Raw genomic sequence first — 22,258 nt, forward strand, 5'->3', positions numbered from 1 at the left:
ACAAGAATATCTTTAAAAAATATTCAGACAGAAATGTCTGTACATGAGCAGGATGTGTTTGTTCAGAACATTTAATACTGTTTATGTTTCTGTCAGAATTTGTTTTTGTTAACTTCACTATAATGTAAAGACAGTAACATCCTGGGAAAATATGAATCAATTTAACACGTTTCATAAATGTATTGACTGAGAAACATTGTACTAATGTGGAAATATCAATTAGATGGGCGGAACGTGGTTAAATCTCTAAAAGTACACAAAAACGGGCCAATTTTTATTCAAACACAGAAGGGTAAAAAGTATCAAAAGCAGGACGCACCCACAACATTCTCTGGAATCTAACGTTTTTTCTATTATTAGAAAATTATAGCACATATTTAAAAATAAATTCAATATATTTGTTCCTCTAAAAACTTTAATTTATTTCTAAACAACAATAAGTGGACAAAATGAACCCCCCTTTCCTGTAACTTGGTAGAGTCCAAGGAAGTGACGTAGGTCAAAACACGGAAGAAAACCGCGGGGACATGCAGCTAACGTGAACTTGATTTTATTACTCTAAATTACTTGAAAATGAATATAAATCAAGTAGACAGTCAAATACATTAATGTAAAACGAAAATATGCCGTTTTTTCTTCACACAAAAGTGTGTTTTAGTCCATGTTTACAGCATTAGCTTCCCTCCATGTGCGAAATCCGATTCATGGAAGAAACTGTTTATTCTGATTAGAATATGGCTTTCGCAAACCTGTTCTCGAGCCTTCCTTGTCTCAACGAAGCTGCTAAGGCTCCCCGTCAAGTAGACTCAACAAACCGGTACTAAAAGTTCATTTAATTCAGATGGAAATGCGGTTTGTTGAAGTTTCCCATCATTGTTTGTATTTGACTTTAGATGCGGTGCAGAGGGAGGAGGAAGAAAGAGGAAAACACAGAGTAATAATACTGGCTCCCACGTGAAGGTGAGTTCAAGTAAAGTTAGTTTAATGTCCTGCAAGTTCACTTTCTCCTTACTCGTTATTTTAAGAGTCACATTTAATGAAATTAGCAGTTTTAAGTCACCATGCTTTTATTCTGTTAAGCCTACCACCGAGCTGCCAAAATAAAAGCATTTTTCTTTTTATTCCTTTAATTCAAAATGTTAGTACAATCTTTGGAAATACATATGATGCTGTAAATCTTAAATTTAATAGTATTTTCTCTGTGTGTGACGTCTAAGCCACAGAGAAATATCAGCTCCAGGCCCACAGTTTGAGTTGAAAACAATCATTACAAACTTTGCCGCCTCCACTGAGATCTCAGAACACCAGCAGGGGCTCTGTCAATGACTTCTGGCTCACAACATGGGACGGGGAAGTGCTAATTTCACACGGTCTGGTTGGAGAAATTGTTCATTGTTGTTTGACAGCAGTGGAGGGGGACGTGTGTGAGGCCTTTTACTCAAATGGGCTTGAAATTAGGCATCAAATTCAGTTAAAATAATTGTTAAAATTTGAATTCTAATTTTTGTCAGCACGCAGAAGCTCTAAATCTTTTAATTTGACCATATAAAGTAAATTCATGAAAAGATTAGGAATGTAAATGTTTATATTGCGCTTTGTTAATCCACTTTATCAAATTAAACTTTATTTATAAAACACTTTTTTATACAACAGTAATGCAAATGCTTTACATACTTAAGTGATATAAAATACACAGAATTCCCCCCTTGTTTCCTCATACAAGATCATGAAACATGAATAAAACTTGAAACAGGAATGGAAACAAAGAGAAAACCTGTCTTGACGCCTATGTGAGGAATTCATATTTTGGGGACTGACCCAGAGGACATCATCATGGGAACCCCCTGATCAAAGCAAGCACCTAGACCCGGGAGGTTCCACTGCAAGGACCCCGTTCCACAAGAAGGGTTGGTCTCTAAGATCCCACCATTCTTGAATTTAAAACTAAATCTAAAGAATAAAATACACAAAAATAGTGGCAGAGATTAATAGTCAAATGAATTGTCCTTAATGGAAAGGTAAAAATCCAAAGTAGATGGTTACTTAAAATTTACCATGAATAAAATATTTAATATAAAAGAGTTTCTTTGATCAGATTTACAGTATTTGTGAATTTTCTGTTTTGTAGAAAAGACGTTTCCAGACCAACGCATCTGGTGATGCCTTCAAAGAAAGTCACGTCCACAAGAGGGAAAGGGGACATGATCAACATGGTAAACCCCAAAACCGTGGCGGCCGGCATCACAAAGGTCAACAATATAGAAACAATTCCAACAGTTCAAAGAACAAACAGCAAAGACAGACGAGGAGCATGGGCAGAGGGAGAAACGATTACAGGGATGGAAGAAAACCTATGCCAAGAAAATGGGAAAGAGGCGTAAACAACATCGCTCAGGTGAGACAGAACAAAGTCAGTGTTTCTGCTTTGTTGCAAACATCATTAATATGTTCTTTTCCGCCGATATTTTGTGATCTGCAGGAAGAAACGAGATATATGAGTCAGGAGTTCAAGGAGCAGAATGCTTTGGAGGTGGACGGACGCTTGCTGTGTCGACATTTCATCATGGGGCGATGCATCAAGGCACAAAAATGACCAGCGATTGATTCCTCTACATCTCTTTCTCCACATTTGCGGTCCTTCATTACGATGCTCTCTTTTCTGCAGGCCGACACCTGCCAGCTGGAGCACGTCCAGGCTTACAACGACCTCATTAAAGCCGGGTGCAAATATTATTTCATAGGAGTCTGCATGAAAGGAGACAGCTGTCCATACATGCACAATATCCTTCTCTTTCTACAGCACAAAACTGTGTTTTTGTTGGGCAGGTGCGCTGAACTACAGACTAGTGCTGCCACAAACCATTATTTTAATAGTCGACTAATCAGGTAATGGAGAAACTGGATGTAAAGCACACATCTTAACCATCATTAGCTTTATGCTAACTAAAAACTAGATGTTCAGTTCAATTTTATTTATATAGATTATCACAAAGAAACATTGCCTAATTGGGCTTCATGCCAGTAATTTTGCAGATGCAGAAAATTTGTCATAAAATATGAACAATAGCTAAAAACAGACTAAATAAAACTGGTTATCCCTGCCCTTAGACCCTCCCTCCCAATAAGGAAAAACTCCTATCTAATTCTAGATTGAATGCTGTGAGCTGAATTTGGCCGCTGAAGATGCTAGTGCTGATAGCTAAAGATGCTGAAATTTATAGCTAAAAATACTGAAGCCAGCTAAAATATTAAATGCCAAATTAGCCTAATAAACTGAAAAGATCACTAATTACACAAAAGAGCTGAAATATTAGATAAACTCCTAATTAGCCCCCCCCAAAAAACTGAAAAAAAATCTTGAATTAGCCAAAATGGCTAGCGTGTCTGAAATATTAGCTAAACTCCAAATTAAAATTTAAAAAATTTAAAAATCCTAAATTGGCCAAAATAGCATGTTGCTGAAATATTAACTAAACTACAAAATAACCTAAAACAAAAAAGCCTAAATTAGCCTAAATAGCTAGAATGTAGCTTACATATTAGCTAAACTACAAATTAGCCTAAAACAAGAAAGCCTAAATTAGCTGAAATAGCTAGCATGTTGCTGAAATATTAGCTAAACTCCAAATTAGCCTAAAACAAAAAAAAAGCCAAAATTAGCCAAAATAGCTAGCATGTAGCTGAAATATTAGCTGAACTCCAAAATAGCCTAAAAAATCTTGATAAATGCCAAAATGGTCCAAAAAGTTAGCATAATGCCATTATAGCTTTTAACTTTACTACACTCTGACTCCATATAATATAAAGTAACGACTAATTGACTATTAAATTGGTCGTCAACTATTTTAATAGTCGACTAATCGTGGCAGCACTACTACAGACTCTTAGATATTTCCTAAGCTCTGCTGCACAGTCATTCCCTTGCAAGTTCTTCCATCGAAGAGGAAAGTGCTCCCAGCAAGAAAACTGCAGGTTTTCACACGAGCCGCTCACAGACGTCACAGAGAAGCTGCTGGACGAGGTTTGTAAAGGTCAAACTGTGGGAAAGGTTGCCGACTGAATGCTCAACCTGCTTCTCGCTGCAGGCGATAAAACGGGACATCGAATTCTACGAACAGAAAAAGAAATCTGAACAGGAGTCTTTGGGAGAGCCGGTGAACGAGTCTGAAGCTCCTCCAGCAATCGAGAATCCTGATATTCCCGTTGAGCTTCTCAGGTATGCAAATCCAAACTCTCAACTTTTCATCAATTAGGACAAACTTTCACCTGATTTTTCTTTTAAAAAAAATCTTTTTAGGCCGAGTTTTTACAACAGTGCAGACGTGGAGGAGCAAACATCAGTTCATCAGAATGAAGATGTTGGGTCAGATGCTGATCCGCCTCAAGGTCCCACTTTATCCAGTCCGGACCAGAAGGAGCCAGTCTGTTACTCTGTGGAAGCGGTTCTTGGGCCTCAGCTTTCCAGGCCGCTATTTAGCTTCTTTACAAAACCCGAAAGTCAAGAACCTCCCTCTGTCCCTCCGTCTTCTTCAGAGACGTCCTCCAGCTCCGTAAATCCGAACGAAGCTCCGTATTCTGTGGATGCTTTCCTCCGGTCCTTTAAATCAGTTGAAAGTTCAGAATTTGCTGACAACACAAAAACTGTCCCAACATACTCTAATAAAATCACAGATCAAAACCAACATTTAAAGGAAAATTCTAAGATTGAGATGAAAAGATCAGAGAATATGTTGTCTTCTCTTCCACGTGGAGATGGAAACAATCACCTTCCGAAAGTATCTTCACGCTCTGAAAGTTCTCCCAAACATCCTTCAATGTTCAAACCTCATGTTTCAGTTCTGACACCTGACTTTCCATCTTTAACAAAACCCTCCGTTGGAGTCAAAGGATTCAAAAGTTCTGTCCAGAACTCACAATCAGACCTAAAACTTGACCCCTCCTCTGAGGGATTTTCACAACAAAGTTCTTTTTCTGGTGTTTCTCTGAGTTTGGCTGACGGTGCAATGCCTAAACCCGCCTGTGGCCTGCTGGGTTTTAACAAACCCAGACAGTCGTCAGAAACAAAAGGAAACAGAACATCTAACACGTCCTTTCTCAGTCTCTTTGCATCTCCACTGGGTGGGACAACCGCCCCGCCCTCACAGTCTGCGGCAGCGCGCTCCAGCCCCCCTCCCTGCAGACTGCAGCCCGCCGGGGGCGCCCCGTCCATCAGACGGGAGAAAGCCTCCGATGTGGCGGCGCCTTTGCCTCATTGGGTCACCACTGATGAAAGGCCAACTCTCCGGAGGATGGTGTCTCCCAGAGGCTCCTCTAGTTCTGAGACCGAGTCTGCATGTCGGACTCAGCAGGGGGTGCCTCATGCATCGCCCCCCAGAGGTGAGAACGGGCTGCTGCACTTTTTAAGCTGTTGAAGTGTCATAACGAACTCTCTTCTGTGCAGTGAAGTCTGAAGGTTCAGTTCTGAAAACCCTGTTTGTGAGTCTGGGTCCATACCAGGAGGACACTAAGAGACAGAACCGCGCTCTGAACACGAACCCTGAAGGTCAGCTGATTGTTCTGGACCAACCAGATTGTTTTCACAATTTTTCTTTCTTACTGCACCCTTAAGTGAAAATATCACCGTCAAAACAAACAAATGGAGCCAAAACCTCTTATAGCAGAGGTCCACAGGTCCGTGGGTTCACTTGCTACAGAAAAAAAGAAATACATGCACCAACTTTAGTTTAATTTCTGATCCTGAAGGAAGTTTTATTTTGAAAAACGTCCGGATTCTGTTCACAACATCCCTCTTGGTCACATGACTTAATTTAGCTTAACAGCATGACCTTAGGAAGAAGCTGCCATCTTGAATTTTCCTAAAAATCTACTTTAGTACCCTCCACAAATGTAGACTCATTGGGATTTTGATCCACTACATTCTAACTCTTGTGACATAATTGGGAAAAAAATCTTTATATTAAAGTTTGTCGATTTTGAATAGCGTTAGCATGGACTGTTCGGAAGGTTCCACATCTGGATGGTTGTGAAAATGTAATACATGAATTATCTGACATGAATGAAAATATTAAGAAGGTAGTGTGGTTAAAATAAAAACCAGTTGCTAAGGGAATAAAAAAAAAAAATACTTTTGCAATTCCTCCCAAAAATCACTTGGACCTGTTCGTCATCCCTGGGTGACCAAAAAATAAAATGGTTACTATGGAGATAAAACCAATCGCCGCTTTTCATTTTCTTTTTTCTAATCTTTAAATACATTTAAATTTATATTTATTTCCCAAAATGTATATCTAATATCAGTAACACGTATTCCCATTTCTGCTGCTTGATTTTGTATTTCAGGGGTGAACACAGAAAAGAGCAGCGCAGAATGTAGTTCAACAGCGCAAAAGCGGAAAAGGAAAAACAGACAGTGGAAGAACAATAAGGTTTGTGTTTGATTACCAAGAAATTCAGATCATTAATCATTGACATGGTGACTGTTTAAATGTAAAAGGTGCATTAATAAAACCCTGCTTTGGTTTTTCGGTATAGAGGAAACAGTTATTCCAGAAACTATCATATACGGAGCTTTATAGGCAGAATTGCATGTAACTGGATGATATTTTGGTGTTTAAATACCATTACATGAAGCTGTGATTGTTTAAGGTTTGAATGGAGGGCTTTCCATACAAAACATGGAGTTGAAATGTTTTCTTTCTGATCACCAGACTCCAGCTTCCTATAACCAGACTTCAGATAAACCAGCAGAGCAGCAGACAGACACAACAGGCCCTTCAAACCCCTACAGTCCAGGTACGACCGCCGTTCAGGTGGGAGAGTCCGGCATACTCACGGTCCCGTCAGAACCAGCGGCGCCGCTGATGCAGCGTCACACTCAGCGATCGTCAGAGGAAGGCGATGGGATCAGTGGGAGTGCGGCTTTGGGCTTGTTCAAGGAGCTCTTTAGGACTTTAAACAGCTCTGCTTTTGACTGAAATCACAGGAACCGACCCAAACGCAGGAACCCAATCGCGATTTACCCCTCTGTTTGTTTTCAAAACAATAACAAAAATGAATAAAAGTAACAAACCCCTCAGATTTCTTCTCATTTTGAAACCATCTTCTTTTTAAAACTAGATCCTTTAAACAACTTATATTTAATCTTTTTTTTTTTTGTTTTAGCTAGTTCTTTGTTTTTTACTTTTTTTTAAATGACATAAATTGGTCACTTAAATGTGTAATACATCACTTTTTTGTTTTTCTGTTTAAAACTTTGGTCCCAAAAACAGAATATTGAATGACGACATATATGATGTTTCTCCACCGCACTTTAAATAAAATTTTGAAAAAAAAATTTGACGTAATCATTTACAGTTACACCAATATTAATAGGTATTTTACTAAACAAAAAAGAATATTTTTTTAAATCAAGAATGATTGTTGTAGGTAGGAAGAAATAATTTTTAATGTTTTTATTTAGGCAAGATTTTTTTTACATTTATTATGACCTATAATAAACCTTAAAATTGGTGCATAAAAGAAGAAAAAACTTGAGAAAATTCAGCTGCATTTATGGAAATGTAATCAGTATCGGACAAAAAAAAATGCAGTTTGAAGAAGAGCGTATTTGTAATGCAGAAAATACACTGAGCGGCCAAAATCTTCATGCTCCAAACTCTCACCAATGCAGGGGAAGAGGGAGGGGATGCTTTCCACCAAAAATACCTCCCACAACTCAAAGGCAAATTCCGAATGAACTTCTGCCACTCCGCAGAAACTATGTCCTAGAATAAAGCTTTTTTTTATTTTTGATATAAACAGCATAATCCTTATGAAAAACAATGCTTTTACAGTTGGTCTAAAGATAATCAGTGGTTCTTTAGGTCTAAGTACAATGTTAGTATAACATTTTTACACCAGCCTGCAGAAAATACAATTTTTATTCATCAAACAAATTTACTATTAAAAACATTTTTTCCAGACACAGCAAAAAATATGTTAATTGTTTAATCTTGTTCTATATGCTTTCAGTCAAGTAAAATTACATGTAAAAATATTTTCCATGTTTTTATTAATGAAAGTCAGAAGTGTAACAGAAAATATTAATAAAACCTTTGAACAAAAGACACTAAAATCAGTTCCCTCAAAGTAATGGAACCAATGATTACAAGATTGAACAGATATTTAACTGAGATATACAGACATAGATAAACTTCAATTTTCACATGCACACATCTAAACATGCAATTTTTAAGAAAAAGCAATTAATGCTTAGAATTGGCTTTATATGACGTTTGCCTCGTCTGGTTGAGGATCTCCGTTGTTCTCCCAAAGACACTGTTCGTTGAGAACTTATTTAGAAACCGTTCCACCGATGAGACCATTAGTGGGTTGTTTTGGGGTCTTAGAGAAGGCTATTCCTTTCACGCGCTCATCCAGTGACAGGTTTTTCCTCGTGAAGTAGCTCAGCTTGTAACAGACATGAAAAACATCATAAGATCAAACAGCAAAACCATATTTGCAGTCTTTTGGTAATGTGGTCAACATACAGCTCCAAAAATGAAGTTATAGGTCAGTTTCAAAGAGTTAGTGTTGGTGTTTTCATGCAAAATCAATAATTTGCTGAGGTTCACTGTGACACTGTTATTCTTTTAGAACGTTTGGTCTTTGTAGTACCCTAAAAAGTTGAATCTGTGAGAAGATTGCACTCATTTATCCACCCCACAAGGAATAAATGAGTAATTAGTGTCCAAATTCAAAAGAAGAATAATCTACATTTAAAATATATGGTGAAATGGTAGCTATCTTTATTGGCGGAGTCACTCATTTCACACATATTGTACATTTTTTTTACAAGCACCATATTAGGCATGGATGTACCTTAGGATCCTCTCCTTCAGAAAAGCATGTCAGCCACAAGAAAAATCCAAAATGTCGGCCATTTTTAAATATTTACAAATATATTCAATATCTATTTGATTACTTAAACAACCGACTCTACTATATAGCTCTTTTCTATATTGCTCTAAAAACCTACTCCAATGAAATGAGCATTTTTTTGCATGATATAAATAATTTAGGATTAAAACTACATCGCTGAGTACTTTTATTTTTATCAAATTCATATCATGATGGATCAGGAGCAGATGAAAACCCACTGTTGGGATGCAGCAACTACCGTAGGTGAGCTAAAGTCTCCTTTCTCTGCTCCAGTTCGTATGCATCCACTTGGATGCCTTCGTTTTCCTCGTCTTAGCTCCCATCTGGCAGAAAATTGTACGGCTGGATAGCTTTAATAATTGTTTAATGTTTATTTATTTTTTTGCTATGCTAATGTTAGTTTGGAAATTTGGGAAGCTGTAAGCTAACAGGGGAGAGGCATGTTGGGATTTTAACGTAGGACTACCTCTGCACCGACAGTCCTGCCTTGACTGTTATCTACAGGGAAATCTTTTTTTATATATATTTTCATTAGGAATGGATAACAGTCAAGTAAGGCAAAAAACACTTTTTGGCGAAGTTATACAATGTAAACAGAATTCACTGGAAAATTCTACTGGAAAATCTTACTTTACATAAGATGAGCTTTATTATGATGAGAAGCAGCAATCCTGCTCCAGCTCCAGTTCCAATGATCAGCCACTGGTTGGGGAGAACGATGATCTCAACTCGAACTTCGCTCTGTTTGGGACATAAAATGCAAGTTGTGAACAATTGTTCTCTGTATTCTCTGTGTCCGTTTGGATGTTTTCGTCGTACCCATTTCGCTGTTTGATCATTTTCAGTGACTTGGCCATTCTTCAAAAGTTTGATCTTCGAGCTTTTCTGTGATCAATAAAAAAAATTGCATTTGAGAAATGAATGGACACAGGATCTTTGAGGGTTCGTCAACCTTCCTTGTACCTCATTGTTGGAAGCTAGCACATATCGGCTTCTGTCGGTATCGACGCGTATCAAACTCTTGAATCTGATCTCTGTTCTTCCTCCAGTAAAGGGAGAAAATTCCTGTCAAATAAAAGAATGCCAGTTAAGAACAGTGTCTTTGTTTTTCCTGTTTCCAATTGTTGTGGTACAAACCTTGACATAACGATGAATGTCTCTAAAATGCACATCTGCCTGTAGCGTGAAGGCAGCAGAAGAGTGTTTTTTCAGACTGAAACTGTTGCACTGTGTGACGATGCATTCCTTTTTCTGTGTGCAGTCCTGTAACAAAGCAAACTGATGTTACTGAAGGATTTGGAAGGTTTAGTATATTCCACTGCAGTTTTACTCGCCTCAGATTTTGGATCAAGAGTGCTAGAGCACTGGGTTTTGTTCTGAAAAAAAATTGTCACAAATTATGCTGTGGCCATAAAAACAATCATGAGAATGGTTTTTATTTAATATTTGTCAGCATACCTTTTGAACGAAAACTTGATAGTTGATTAATTCAAAGTTTTCTTGAACTTGTTTTGGGAAATATAGCGACACATTGACCGGAAAATCCTTGAAGCCAGTATTATCTATCTGTAAACAATGAGAGCTCTGTCAGTTTATACACGCATTGATTTTCTGTCTGAGGGAAGGATGCTGCAGACGTCTCACCTGGTAAGTGATGACCATTTTTTTGGGTTTGTTATTCTCTGTTGTAAAGTTCAGATAGGTGACACTGTCCTCTTTCCTATGAAAGAAGATTCAGTCTGACTAATTTCTTGTGTAAACATTCAATAACATACAGAATCTGTATTTGTGAAATTAATTGAAATATTCAAACACTTGATTAGAAAGGGAAAACTTACACTGTGACTGCCATCCTGATTTCATATTGTACCTTTATGGTTTTGGTCACAGAACCAATCCTGCTGGAGTTTGTGTTGTCACTGTGGACAAACAAGTATTTCCATTACAGAGAACGTTTTGGAAATAAACAAACTTATTAGATCATATGCATACCTTTGTCCAAATACGGTCATAGTCATTGTGTCATTCCAGTCAATATCCTTAATGACATGGAAAGATAAGTGGAATGTTGCCTTGATAGAAACAAGAGATGAGATTAGGCTGATAAGTTGCCACGTTTGACTTGTTTCTGGAATGGTGGCACAGTTCATTTCTTGCCAAATGTTGGGACTCACTGAGGAACCACTGCGGTACACGGGATGGCTGATGCCACACTGAATTCCGTCACCCTCTTCCTTCAGATCATAGCACTTGTATAGAGTTTGTCTTGTGGCCTTTTAAGAGAAAAAACTTGTTGAATTTAAACACATTCAGAGTTGTGATGGTTGTTTCAACAAATATGTGTTGGTGCTTTGTTGCACTAAGATACACAACAGTGAAAAATGTCTGAAGGGGAAAACATTTGGTGTGGATTGAAAGAATATCTCCCTGGGTCTAGTGGAGGCGGGGTTGGGTGGTCTGTTGGTCAGCCCTCGTTATGGCTGGGGGTGGGATGGGGATGTTCTTACGGGAGGTACTCAGTGATACACTCATGGGTTGTTCCGACTGGTGCCTTGAGCTTTTTGGGTCCAGACCATAGCTTTTGCTTTGGCAAAGTTCTTAAGTGTGTGGGTTTGTTGGTTGGATATGTCCCTGGAGCTTGTTCCTATTTTGTTTCCCTCTATTTCTGTGTAATGGGGAGTTTTGCGATGTGCCATCTTGGCTGGGGAGGCCAGGGGCCCAGTGATTTGGTGCTGGGCAACAGGTGCTTCCAGATAAAATTGGGGTCAGTCAAAAATCTGGCCGCTAACTCCTTCCTTATGTGACAGTTCATTTGGGTGTTATGGGAGGGGAAGGGGCATTTGTGGCGTACTTTGGGGGTTGGGCTACTTGTAAATGGCGTATACTTGTATAGCGCTTTCTATCCTCCTTCGAGGGCCCAAAGCGCTTCACAGTCATAGACCCATTCACCCATTCACACATCCACACACCGGTAGTGGCTCCGCTGCCGAACACTGGCGCCAACCTCCCACCAGAGGCAATTCGGGGTTCAGTGTCTTGCCCAAGGACACTTCGACACATGGGCGGGCAAGGCGGGAGTCGAACCCGCTCACTTCTAATCAGGAGTCGACCGCCCTGCCACTGCACCACGGCCGCCCTTGGAAGTGGTTCCTTCCTACTTGGATACAGATCAGCTTCCACCGACTTGGTTTTAATTGCATATTATCGTGGGGTGGGGGCGTGGGAACTTGAACATACTTGCCAATAAACAGGAGGTGTCCCCATGATGCTCCACACACCAATTTTAACTACATCTTTCTCTAAACAAACATGTTACACAAAGAGAATGGTGGTCATTGATCTTGTCCCCTTCCCCATCCTTGGTGGAGGGTGCCAGACGCTCGACAGTGGTGGTCGGGTCCCTTAAGCATTGGCTTCCTTGGACTGGTGGTTCTCTCTCCATGCAGGGAGGGGGATCTCTGAGATCTCCGGTTGTGCCATGAGCCGAGACTCGCTCTCATCAGAGCCTCGGGGTGTCCATGTCCCTATCATGCTAGTTCAGGTTCTCACCTTCAAGTTACGACCCTCTTTACCAACAACTGAGAGTTTGGTCAGTCCACACTTCCGATCATTTACAGGTATCGGATATCTCTTGCTGGCACCCTCCTCCTGAGCAGGAAGAATTGCTTTGGCTTTCTGCTGGACTGTTCATTTCTTTACATCATTTTTATGGGCTTTTGTGTGTAGAATGTTAAGGACACAAATTAATTTTATCTATTCAGAAACAAGGCTGTAACATAAAACAATGTGGAAGAAGTGAAGCACTGTAACTACATTCCAGATGCATTGTGGAAACGATACCAAACTAACACTAGGGTTTTTGGTGTGAAAAAATGGTTAAGAGGGATAGTGTGTGCCCTGACAGATTGTGATTTTGGTTCTGCTGTTTGCTCATCCCTTATGCTCTTAAGAATGACCTTGTTTGCAGACAGATAAAGTTTGAATCACCTTTGTAACACTTATACTGGAAAAGGAAAGGCCGGGAGAGTGGAGCACGGTCAAGCTGGTGTTGTACGAGTCGTCCCCATTATTGACCAGTAGCATGGAAACGTTGAAGTAACTCTGCTCAGACACCAACAGCTTTGGCGTCCTTGTAGATTCAAAGTACATCAAGTCAGAGACATAAATTCTGTTATAGCGTGGATGCTCTGTGTATGTCAGATATGCTTACATGAAGTTGAAATCTACGTCCAGTTCAGCAATGCACGTGTTGTTCCTTTTGCATCGTTTCTCAAATGAAATCTGCTTAGAAAAAATAAATATTTCTACATTTGTTGCCATTAAGAAAACACAAGTGCAGCTTTAGCTCCCTGTAAGAAAGATTAATGTATCACTTAGACATAGATTGTTCAAAATCACATATTTTTTTTATGTTGCACAACAATTGAGAGTGACAGTGTTTAGATTTTCTCGTTTACATTGTAGCAGTAAAAAGTTGGTGTCTTCGATGTTTCATCCAATAAAACCGCAGAACACATGAAAACACACCATCAGACTAAAACATTTCATTGAAACATTGATTTAGTACAGCTTATTCCTGTCACAAACCTAAACTTAACCAGTATGGTTTAAATATTTGAATGAGAAAATGAATCTGACTTGCTCTGACATTATCCCACATGTTCCATTATCTTTTAAATATTTAATCTTTTTCAGATTTTTTTAAGGCATAAACCCCTACCAAGTGCAACATTTGTCAGAGTACGAACCTCAAAAATGGCCTCCTTCTTACTGTCTGTGTTTAGGACGGCAATTGCGTTCTCATTATCAGGCTGGGAAAAGTTTAACTTAATGGGAATAGGAGCTAAGGTGTCTTTGACACATTTCTGCAGAGGAAAAGAGGAGTTTAAATCAGTGTGGAGATGCATGATAATGAGCAAAAAGGAAGTATTTCATGAATAGTCATACCGGCATGAAGACTGAATGATTGAAACACGTCGCTTGTGTGGTGAGGTTATAGTGGATGTCAAGACTCTTGGTTTTCTTATCAGTTGGATTGAAGAATCCCCGATGGGTTTGTCTCATTAAATCCACACTGAGCGTGTACAGGATTCCTAGTGTGAGATTAGCTTTTTCTGCAAATGCACACAGCAGGTCCCGAAAAACATTAATACCGACAGTTTAAAAAAAAAACTACCATTTATGAGTTTGGTTCTTCTACCTGTTGCTTCCTTTAAATTAAAGCATGTTGTTAGGTTAACCATGGGCAGAACTTCATGATCGCTGCTTACACAATCGATTTCGTCAATACTTATCACTTCAGGATGGAACGACAGGTGAGCCTCAACGTTATAGACTGGCTTAGACCTGGAACACATCGCATGAAGGAAAATTAATTCAATCATTCATTTAGTTATCAATTTACTTTTCATACAAATCTGTCTCACTGTCTGTTAGGATTGTTTCACATTCCTAAAACAGTACGCTGTGATTTTAGTCGGGCGGCCGCGGCTCAGGTCGTTGAGCAGGTTGACCAATGATCGAAGGGTTGGCAGTTCGATCCCCGCTCCTCCTAGTCAGCTGTTTCTGCGTACTCGGACGAGACGCTTTACCCTCCCTACCTCCAGTGTGGTGTTTGAATGTGTATTTATGTTGGAGTGATGGTCAGAGGGTCTTGGGTCCGCACGGACAGTCATGCCTCTGTCAGACTGCTCCAGGGCAGCTGTGGCTACATCAGTACCTTATCTTCACAAAGTATAAAATGATAGACATTGTAACTATATAAACGTCAGTGCAGAAAATCCTATGGATTATTATTATTAGTTTGACATATAGCATATAATTATTTGTTATAAAAAAAAAATCAGCATTCCGTTTTTAACAAAACATTTAATGATGAGGTATTAATTTCACCCTCAAATGCAATAAATAAAATGCATGCAGGAAAGGCACTTAATTAATATTTTCATGATTCTCGCATAGAGCTCACAACAATCATACCTTAAAACAACAGCAGCCTCCTGTGATCCAACCACAATGTCTGGAAGCCCATCATGTCCAAGGTCTCCATCACCATCAATGGCTAGACCAAACAACTTCATCGCAGGTTGAAAACTCTTTCCACTGATTCTCTAAAACAAGAACAAAACCTTTTTGATCTTCATGACATTTTTTGTTACCCTTCCGCTCTCCTAGGCTTGTTTACATTAAAAGTGGGGTCATCTGGACCCCACAAGACAGTGCGCTGATCTTTTTTTTTTCAGTGATTTTCAGTCTTTACTGGTGTCCAATGACAGACATGAAGTCTTGTCCACCTTGTCCACCATTGTCATGGAAGGGCTAACACCTCAATGTAAGGATGGGGTCATCTGGACCCCATTGGATAGCATGAGGGATATTATTAATCAAGTTCAATCTAAATTGCATTAAAAAGTTTCCTGTAAAAAACAAACAAAATAATAAAAATAGTAGGGCTGTTTTTTTATGAATTAATAACTAATTAATAAATAATAATAATGACTGAACATAATTATTTGCAGATGCCGGAAAAAATTCTTCTCAATTGGTATCCACCGATACCAATAGAATTTACCGAATGATCTCAATTCTTCCAGTAGCCCATCTCATGCAAACAAGTTCGTAACTGTTCTTTTTTTTCTGATGTCCCTTTAGGGCTTTCGTACGAATTGAAGTCAAATTAGTGTAATATTTTGGCTGTCTTAAAATGGGTTGCTTATACAAAAATGAAACTTGTAGATGAGTTAAACTTTTTCATTTAGGTTATGAAAATTTGTTAGAGATGGGCGGTCTTGCATGTCTTCAGAAAGCATTGTGGACACTGGTGAAGAGTTACAGGCTTTTCATACTGGTGAGAGGCTCTGTTCTAGACCTAAAACACTCAACATATGTTTTGAAATCTCTGGAAACGTGATTTTTTTTTCTGGATTTCTGTTTGATCTTTGTCAAGTTGTTTGTTTGCTGAAAATTTAAAGTCAGGGATCTTAACAGAATGAAAACATTTGGACATTTGCTAGAGTTTATTTTCTGTCACCTGGCTGAAGGTGTGGCGCATCCCACTATTTCTGTCTCCGAGATAAATGTACACAGCTCCATGGTTATCGTCCTCCAGAGGGGCGCCAACTGCTACATCTCGGAGTCCATCTCCATTCAGATCAGCAAGGCTAGATATGGTGGTGCCAAATCTCCCCATAAAGGGAGCCGTCAGGCTCAGCCTCATTTCCAGTTGCATCTACAGGAAACAAAGATGTCCACTATTTCAAAATGAATGTGTCAATAATGTCAGTCTTTTAAGTGTCACGATGACCCACCTTATTGGTCAGTGCGTAGACATAGACTTTGCCTTCTGTCTTTTGTAGAGGCTGGTAAAACATTGGAGCTCCCACCAACAGGAAGTCAGTGCTATCATCTGAATCAATATCGACAGTGCAGATCTCCGCGCCAAAATAGGAACCGACCTGTTGGGTATAATATCTGTATTTATGGTGTTTAAGGCAACTCAACAGCTATCTAGAGTTTTCTGCTAATGCACAAGGCTGTGGTGTTGCCAGGAAGTTCTGCGGTTTCCTCTTAGTAATCATGAAAGTTGGTGAACAGTTTTTTAAACTTTCCCAGCAGAGTCAAAGCATTTGTTGAATTCAAGTATTTTCAGCACCAAATGAGAATACACCTTTTCAATTTTAATTCCAGTAGGCCTTATTTATGACTGACCTTGGTCCCCTCTAGTCTCTGCTGTACAGTCCAGTGTCTTCCGGTACGAGTGAAAATTACAACTTGTCCAGTGTGCTGAAACCGGGGAGCGCCCGAGAAATACAGAGGAACTCCATTCCTCTCCCCGGTGGATAAGGAAAATCCTACAACAGTAGGAGACACACTCAGACCACAAGGTATTTACCATCAAGTAACACTGACACCAAACAATAAAGCAGATTTCTATCAGGCACACATCTCATTCACAAAGCAGCTCATGACAAGTTTACCCATGTAGGAATCCATCTCCATATCTGGATCCAAAATCTGTTTTTCATGTTGAAGATCAGGTTCCTTCAGAGAACCACGCCAGCTCTTTGGTTCTGGGCTCGGTGGGATCAGAGTGTTCTGACAATGGTAAAGTCAAATTAGAATACACGCTTATTTTCTGGTGTTTGTTTCTTTGAGAATTGAGAAGCCAGTCTGCCCTCTGGTTGGTCAAGAATTTAAATCCCAGGTCGGATGGTTATTGCTTCTTAAGGCATTTGTACTCCACATTGCCACCTTTTGTAGCAAGTAACCACAAAGTTGCTTTGGATAAAAATTAGGGACGTCTCTATCAGGTTTTTTTGGGCCCGATCCGATTCCGGGTCATTCGATTTTGTGGATTTGAAGGTACCGAGTCCCGATCCGATACTTTTGTAACACATTGTGTTAGGACAAACCAACAGAGACACTTGCTGTCAGTGTAGAGCGTTTTTAAAAGAGTTATTGGTCCCGGAAGTCTGAATCTGTGATCATCTAGCTTAACAGGATTGTTTTGTTAAGCCTTCTGCTTGAGTTGCTGGCGTTTTCTGCAGCAGGAATAACATTTTGTGCATGGTTACGCACCCTTTAAATCTAAATACCTCAACATTTAAATATTCTTAGAACCATTACAAAGCACTGGAAGGATTTAGCTTCACTCACCTTGTAATAGGCAGCACTGAATCCAGTCTGAGACATTTCATTAGTTAAGTTTCCTGCCAGAGCCGCTTTGGACCCTGAAAAAGATCATGCACATTTATCACTAAAGGGTGTCAAAAGATCAGATCAAAACTTGTCGAAAAGGTATAAAAACGTAAAAAAAAAACAAACATACCTTCCAGAATGATGATCTTATTTTTTAATGTTTTTAAAATCCCATCAAGCCCTTTATAGTCCTCAATTTTAAAAACATGTTTGTCCTTTGGCTCTGAGGCGATGGGTTTAATTTTTTCCATGCTATTAATTCTAACCTAAAACCAAAAATCTGCATGAAGTCACGACTTTCACATAACTCCAGGTCAAATATTTGATATCTTCTGAGCAATAAAACAGTTACTATGTATGAAGGTAAATATGTGCCAACACACACAAGCTTGAATCTCACACAAACATGTAAAACTGAATGTGAAGTTGAAGCAAATAGGAAAACCTGAGAAAAAATTGTACTTGAGGAATGTAACGTGGGAACTTCCTAAAAAAAAAATCTTAACTTGTGTTTGAAAATGTTCTAAGCTGGGGTAATTAACGTCAGAATACTATATTGACTATATTTTTTAAGTCCCCCAACAACAATTTTTTTTATTTTCTTTAAGCGTTCCCAGTGGGGTTTTAATCACACTCTGACACAAGTGAGTTTAGGTACAAATGTTTTGAAGGGGCTGTGTGTTTTTTTCACATAACATTTTTATGAGTTAGGATTTTTGTCAGGCAAGTTCCTGCATTACATTATTTTCCACAAGTACAACGTTTTCTCATTTATTCCTTTTTCCTACAACTTCACATTCAGTTTTAAATGTGATTTAAACTTGTGTGTATTGGCACATATTTACCTTCATACTTGGCTATTTATGTTTCCTACAAATGTAGCATCATCAACAAACAGCCTCTTCACTCTTTCTACAACAAAGACTCAAATTTCAATTTTTTCTTTTTTTTCTTTTTTAATATCTTACCCCGATGACAAACCGAATGATGTTCTTTTGGTCATATTTTGTAAGAACTACGTCCTTTTGAGTATCACTGGGATCTCCGTCCGTTATGAGAACCAGAACTTGAGTTGCACCAGGAGTGGCGCCCGCTGACTCTTTTCCAAACAGGTTGTCTCTGGAACAACAGTGACATCCAAAGATTTGTGTAGCTTTCTCTTCACAATTATCTTTAAACAGTTATGTCACTTGTTGTGTAATGAAACTTACAAGATAAGCTGAAGGGCTCTATATGTGTTTGTGAGTGACTTCATATGCTTTTCTTTCATCAGTTTCTCCAAAGCTCTTCCTGCAACGTGGTCATTGAAGTCAAAAACTATTCTGGGTCTGCGGGAGAACTGAACCGCTGCAAACTGAAACATAAATAATAAAACATCCACATTAATCATCAAAAATTAGGTTGATGTAAATAAATCTGTAAATGTTGTCGTCCTTCAGTGACCTTGATTGTTGTGTTGGATAAACTGTCCATGATGCTCTTAATGAAATCTTTGTTTTTTTTAAATTCTTCTTCAGTCATGCTGCCTGATCCGTCAAACAGAAAGACCAGGTCTACTTTGTTTTTGGTGCACTCTGAAAAAATATGGTTTAATGAGAGCAGAGCAAAAATATACATTACAGACTTCAGTGTTGCCGTTTCTGTCACCTTGGAGGCTTGGTTTAAAAACGAATGGAAGATTATCTTTCATGCTGAAACACCAACTGTTGAGGAAGGAGTTCCCAAAGCATTCATGGACAACGTTTGGACTGCACACCTAAAGCAGGAGATGAAAGAGGCTAGAAATCCAGTGGGAATGTCTCCTGAAGGTCCATCTGAGTTTAAGGAGCTCTTACCGTGAACTCGGATCCATTTGGTTTTGCCGCCACTGACAAACCCAAGTGATTGATCACAGTCGTGTTTGCTACCAGAAACTCTGTGAAAATAAAATTGAAGTTAATATTTAATAAAACAATCTTGCGGTTACATTCATGAAATGTTTGATTCTTTTAACAACTTTTTTTGTTTGTTTTGTTTCAGGGAGTAAGAATATTACATGTTTATACCATCAAAGTTGTTACAACGTGGTTCTTCATCATAGTGATATTTGCATGTTTTCCCGCATCCATTTAAACCCAAAGGTGCCGTTACAATAATTCTGTGGATGACAGAAAAAACTGTAAGGTCAGTCCGTTGTGTGCAATGCTGACTTATCGACAAAGGTGTACACACTTTCTTATGTCAATCACAGGATGTAAAAGTTATCTTGTCAAACCTAAAGCGGTCATTAAAAAAACTTTTTGAAAGTTTTCACAATAACAACAAATAGAAACGTACCTCGTCTTCTCAGCAGATGTAAACTGAAGCAATTTATATCCAAAAAAGTCTTTCTTTTCTCCAGAAAGGACATTGGCATTTGTTATTCCAACATTGAAAGCCAGAGAATTATGGATGACTGCAGCTGAAAAGGGAGTTAAAAAAAAGTTCTTATCCTCCGAATAGAATAGAGTAGAATCTATAACATCTGATATATATATATCAAACTTTGGATATTTACTCATGAAGTTGATTGGATAATACATATACACACACATACATTCACATATGGTTGTAAATAATACAATTCTTACTCTTAAATAGACACATTGACCGTATCTATACAGAACATGACACGTTGAAACTATGAAATAGGTTTGTAAAAGGGTTTAATTGCTTGAAAGGAAGTGGGAGGCATTAAACTTATATAATCCTACCCCTGTTTTGCCTTACTTAACTTTTTACTTTTCAATTTCTATACATAAATTGTAATTATCCGGTTCTTACCTTCAAATAAATTATTTATACTTCACTAACAAAGATTCGGGTCATTTAAAAATCCAAGAGTATTGATAAATCAAACAGAGATAAAATACATATCAATTATATGCAGACATATCATTATTTCATAAATCAATATAAAATATCCAGATCAAATATCAAAAATAAGTGGATATTCTTTGTCACAGGAAATATATATGTAATACAGGATATACATATATATATATATATATATAACTCAGTTCTTTGCTTCAACTTTTTTCATTCTGCATTCTCTCACACACTTTACTTTACAAATTCACTTTAATAAAAAAAGTTAAAATGCAGTTAAAATTATGTCCTACCTGTAACCCACATGCAGCTGATCAGGCAGAAGCCATGCATCTTTTTCAGGTGGAGGAGGACAGTTGCAGGAGCTGTATGCATGACATTTAGTGTTACTGATTGCTTTTCCAGGAATGATTTCATGAATCGAAAGTTAAAGAGTAGACAATGGTAGGAGGTACAGTGAAGTTTCCTCAGGATGCCAGCAAAAAAAAAAAAAATCCTAGAAAAATCGTAGAATGGAGAATAATTGAACAGCTTGACGCCTCCCCCCTTGTTATCCAAATAGGAAGCACCGACTTGTTCCGGGAAGTCAAAATCCCAAAATTATCAGGAGACCCTCCTTTTCATGTGAGGTCAGACAAAATGGCAACATCGCCGACTGTTACTTTCAGTTTAGGGGGCTAAACCAGCAAAAAGAATTAATGATGTTTAAAGCAATTTTACATAATTAATTCAATGTTGCTAAGCTAATGGTTAAAAAAAAAGTGCAATATTTATAGATACTAGGGATGCAACAATATTTACCGTTCCACGATTCGATACGGCATTTTTCACGATACGCATTTTATTTATTAAGTGCTACTGTGAGCACCTTTTGCGTGTCTTAGTATTCGTGTCTTTGTTGCAAAGCCGGTCTGCTCCTACTCTCCTCCCTCCCTACCAGAAACTACCTTGACTCTCCCCCGGGGGGCGGAGCCCAAATGGACTTCTGCGCCCATTTTCGTGGACTTTTCATCGAGGTGGCCGCTTGATTGTGTGCCGACACAGCCGGCGTGTGAGCAGCTTCCGGTTCATGTTTGAAGACACAACACTAAAACCCACGGTGTGAAGACATTTAGTGTTCACCGTAAATATGAGGATCAGGGAGTGAAATGTGTTGACAAGAAGTACACTGTCTGCAAGATTTAGGAGGTTACTCAGTGGTGAATGGGAGGAGGAGCATGCGAGACGAGTGTGGTGAGTTAACCTGGTAAGTAGCTAAACAAGCAATTCTGGCTTTTTCATTAGACCACCATATCAAAATTCACCAGTCAATTAACAAACATTTGGAAAAGATGAATAAGCTTTTGACCGCCTGGAGGACCCAGAACTACATCGATGACTGCTTTAATACCTCGGTCATGGGGAAGACGAGCACCACCACTCTTTCCTCCAAACCTGGTTGTCCTGAAGATTCTCCGCGGCCGCCTCCAGGCAGCAGAATCAGCGACACGTTAGATTCCACAGATGAGAAGCTCTCCAGCCTTGACGCCCACCTCAACCTGCTGGAGATCCTTCACAGAGAGTTCCAGGGCCTGCGGGAGTCTCTGGAGTTCAGCCAGCAGCAGATGCGGGAATTTGCAGCGGAGAATCAGGACCTCAGAGAGTCTGTGAAGATCTTGAGCTCCGACAACGCTCGGCTCTCTGAGGAGAACCGGGTCATGAAGGAAATCCTCCTGGATCTTTAGGTGAGGAGCATGAGGGACAACCTGGTCGTCTCAGGGGTTCCGGAGGAGGCGGGAGAAAACCCGGAGGCCAC

General features: G+C 39.0%; 2 protein-coding genes across 2 annotated transcripts; one reads left to right on the forward strand and one right to left on the reverse strand.

Moving 5' to 3' along the window:
- The first annotated feature begins 470 nt into the window (after positions 1 to 470).
- On the forward strand, positions 471 to 10,010 carry LOC112157040. The gene is made up of 11 exons (XM_024289487.2): positions 471 to 817; positions 894 to 960; positions 2,129 to 2,395; positions 2,480 to 2,581; positions 2,666 to 2,780; positions 3,912 to 4,021; positions 4,086 to 4,216; positions 4,298 to 5,376; positions 5,441 to 5,542; positions 6,340 to 6,425; positions 6,708 to 10,010. The coding sequence occupies exons 1-11, from the start codon at positions 735 to 737 to the stop codon at positions 6,972 to 6,974; spliced, it is 2,409 nt and encodes an 802-aa protein (XP_024145255.1). The 5' UTR covers positions 471 to 734; the 3' UTR covers positions 6,975 to 10,010.
- Positions 8,314 to 21,490, reverse strand: LOC112157043 (integrin alpha-L). The gene is made up of 32 exons (XM_036214390.1): positions 20,757 to 21,490; positions 19,933 to 20,056; positions 19,662 to 19,753; positions 19,452 to 19,531; positions 19,264 to 19,372; positions 19,060 to 19,190; positions 18,828 to 18,970; positions 18,585 to 18,735; positions 17,687 to 17,882; positions 17,575 to 17,648; positions 16,896 to 17,013; positions 16,627 to 16,769; positions 16,227 to 16,373; positions 15,930 to 16,147; positions 15,213 to 15,237; positions 14,899 to 15,029; positions 14,120 to 14,265; positions 13,867 to 14,033; positions 13,668 to 13,784; positions 13,130 to 13,200; positions 12,907 to 13,048; positions 11,094 to 11,192; positions 10,912 to 10,991; positions 10,758 to 10,838; positions 10,564 to 10,639; positions 10,378 to 10,485; positions 10,254 to 10,295; positions 10,057 to 10,197; positions 9,883 to 9,984; positions 9,739 to 9,804; positions 9,550 to 9,660; positions 8,314 to 8,448 (listed from the first exon to the last, which is right to left on the reverse strand). Exons 1-32 carry the CDS (start codon positions 20,878 to 20,880, stop codon positions 8,332 to 8,334), a joined length of 3,672 nt encoding a protein of 1,223 aa, XP_036070283.1. The 5' UTR covers positions 20,881 to 21,490; the 3' UTR covers positions 8,314 to 8,331.
- Positions 21,491 to 22,258: the final 768 nt, after the last annotated feature.

This window comes from Oryzias melastigma, linkage group LG1, assembly GCF_002922805.2.
Source record: "Oryzias melastigma strain HK-1 linkage group LG1, ASM292280v2, whole genome shotgun sequence".
Taxonomy (NCBI): Eukaryota; Metazoa; Chordata; class Actinopteri; order Beloniformes; family Adrianichthyidae; genus Oryzias; species Oryzias melastigma.

Coding starts and splice junctions, on each gene's coding strand:
- LOC112157043 (XM_036214390.1), bottom strand. CDS start 20,880: ATGAAATCATTCCTGGAAAAGCAATCAGTAACACTAAATGTCATGCAT. Junction 13,049..13,129: donor GACGTAGATTTCAACTTCAT/GTAAGCATATCT, acceptor TGAATCTACAAG/GACGCCAAAGCTGTTGGTGT. Junction 8,449..9,549: donor TAAAGCTCATCTTATGTAAA/GTAAGATTTTCC, acceptor GTCTGTTACAAG/CTGAGCTACTTCACGAGGAA.
- LOC112157040 (XM_024289487.2), top strand. CDS start 735: ATGGCTTTCGCAAACCTGTTCTCGAGCCTTCCTTGTCTCAACGAAGCT. Junction 818..893: donor CAAGTAGACTCAACAAACCG/GTACTAAAAGTT, acceptor ATTTGACTTTAG/ATGCGGTGCAGAGGGAGGAG. Junction 2,582..2,665: donor TCATGGGGCGATGCATCAAG/GCACAAAAATGA, acceptor TCTTTTCTGCAG/GCCGACACCTGCCAGCTGGA.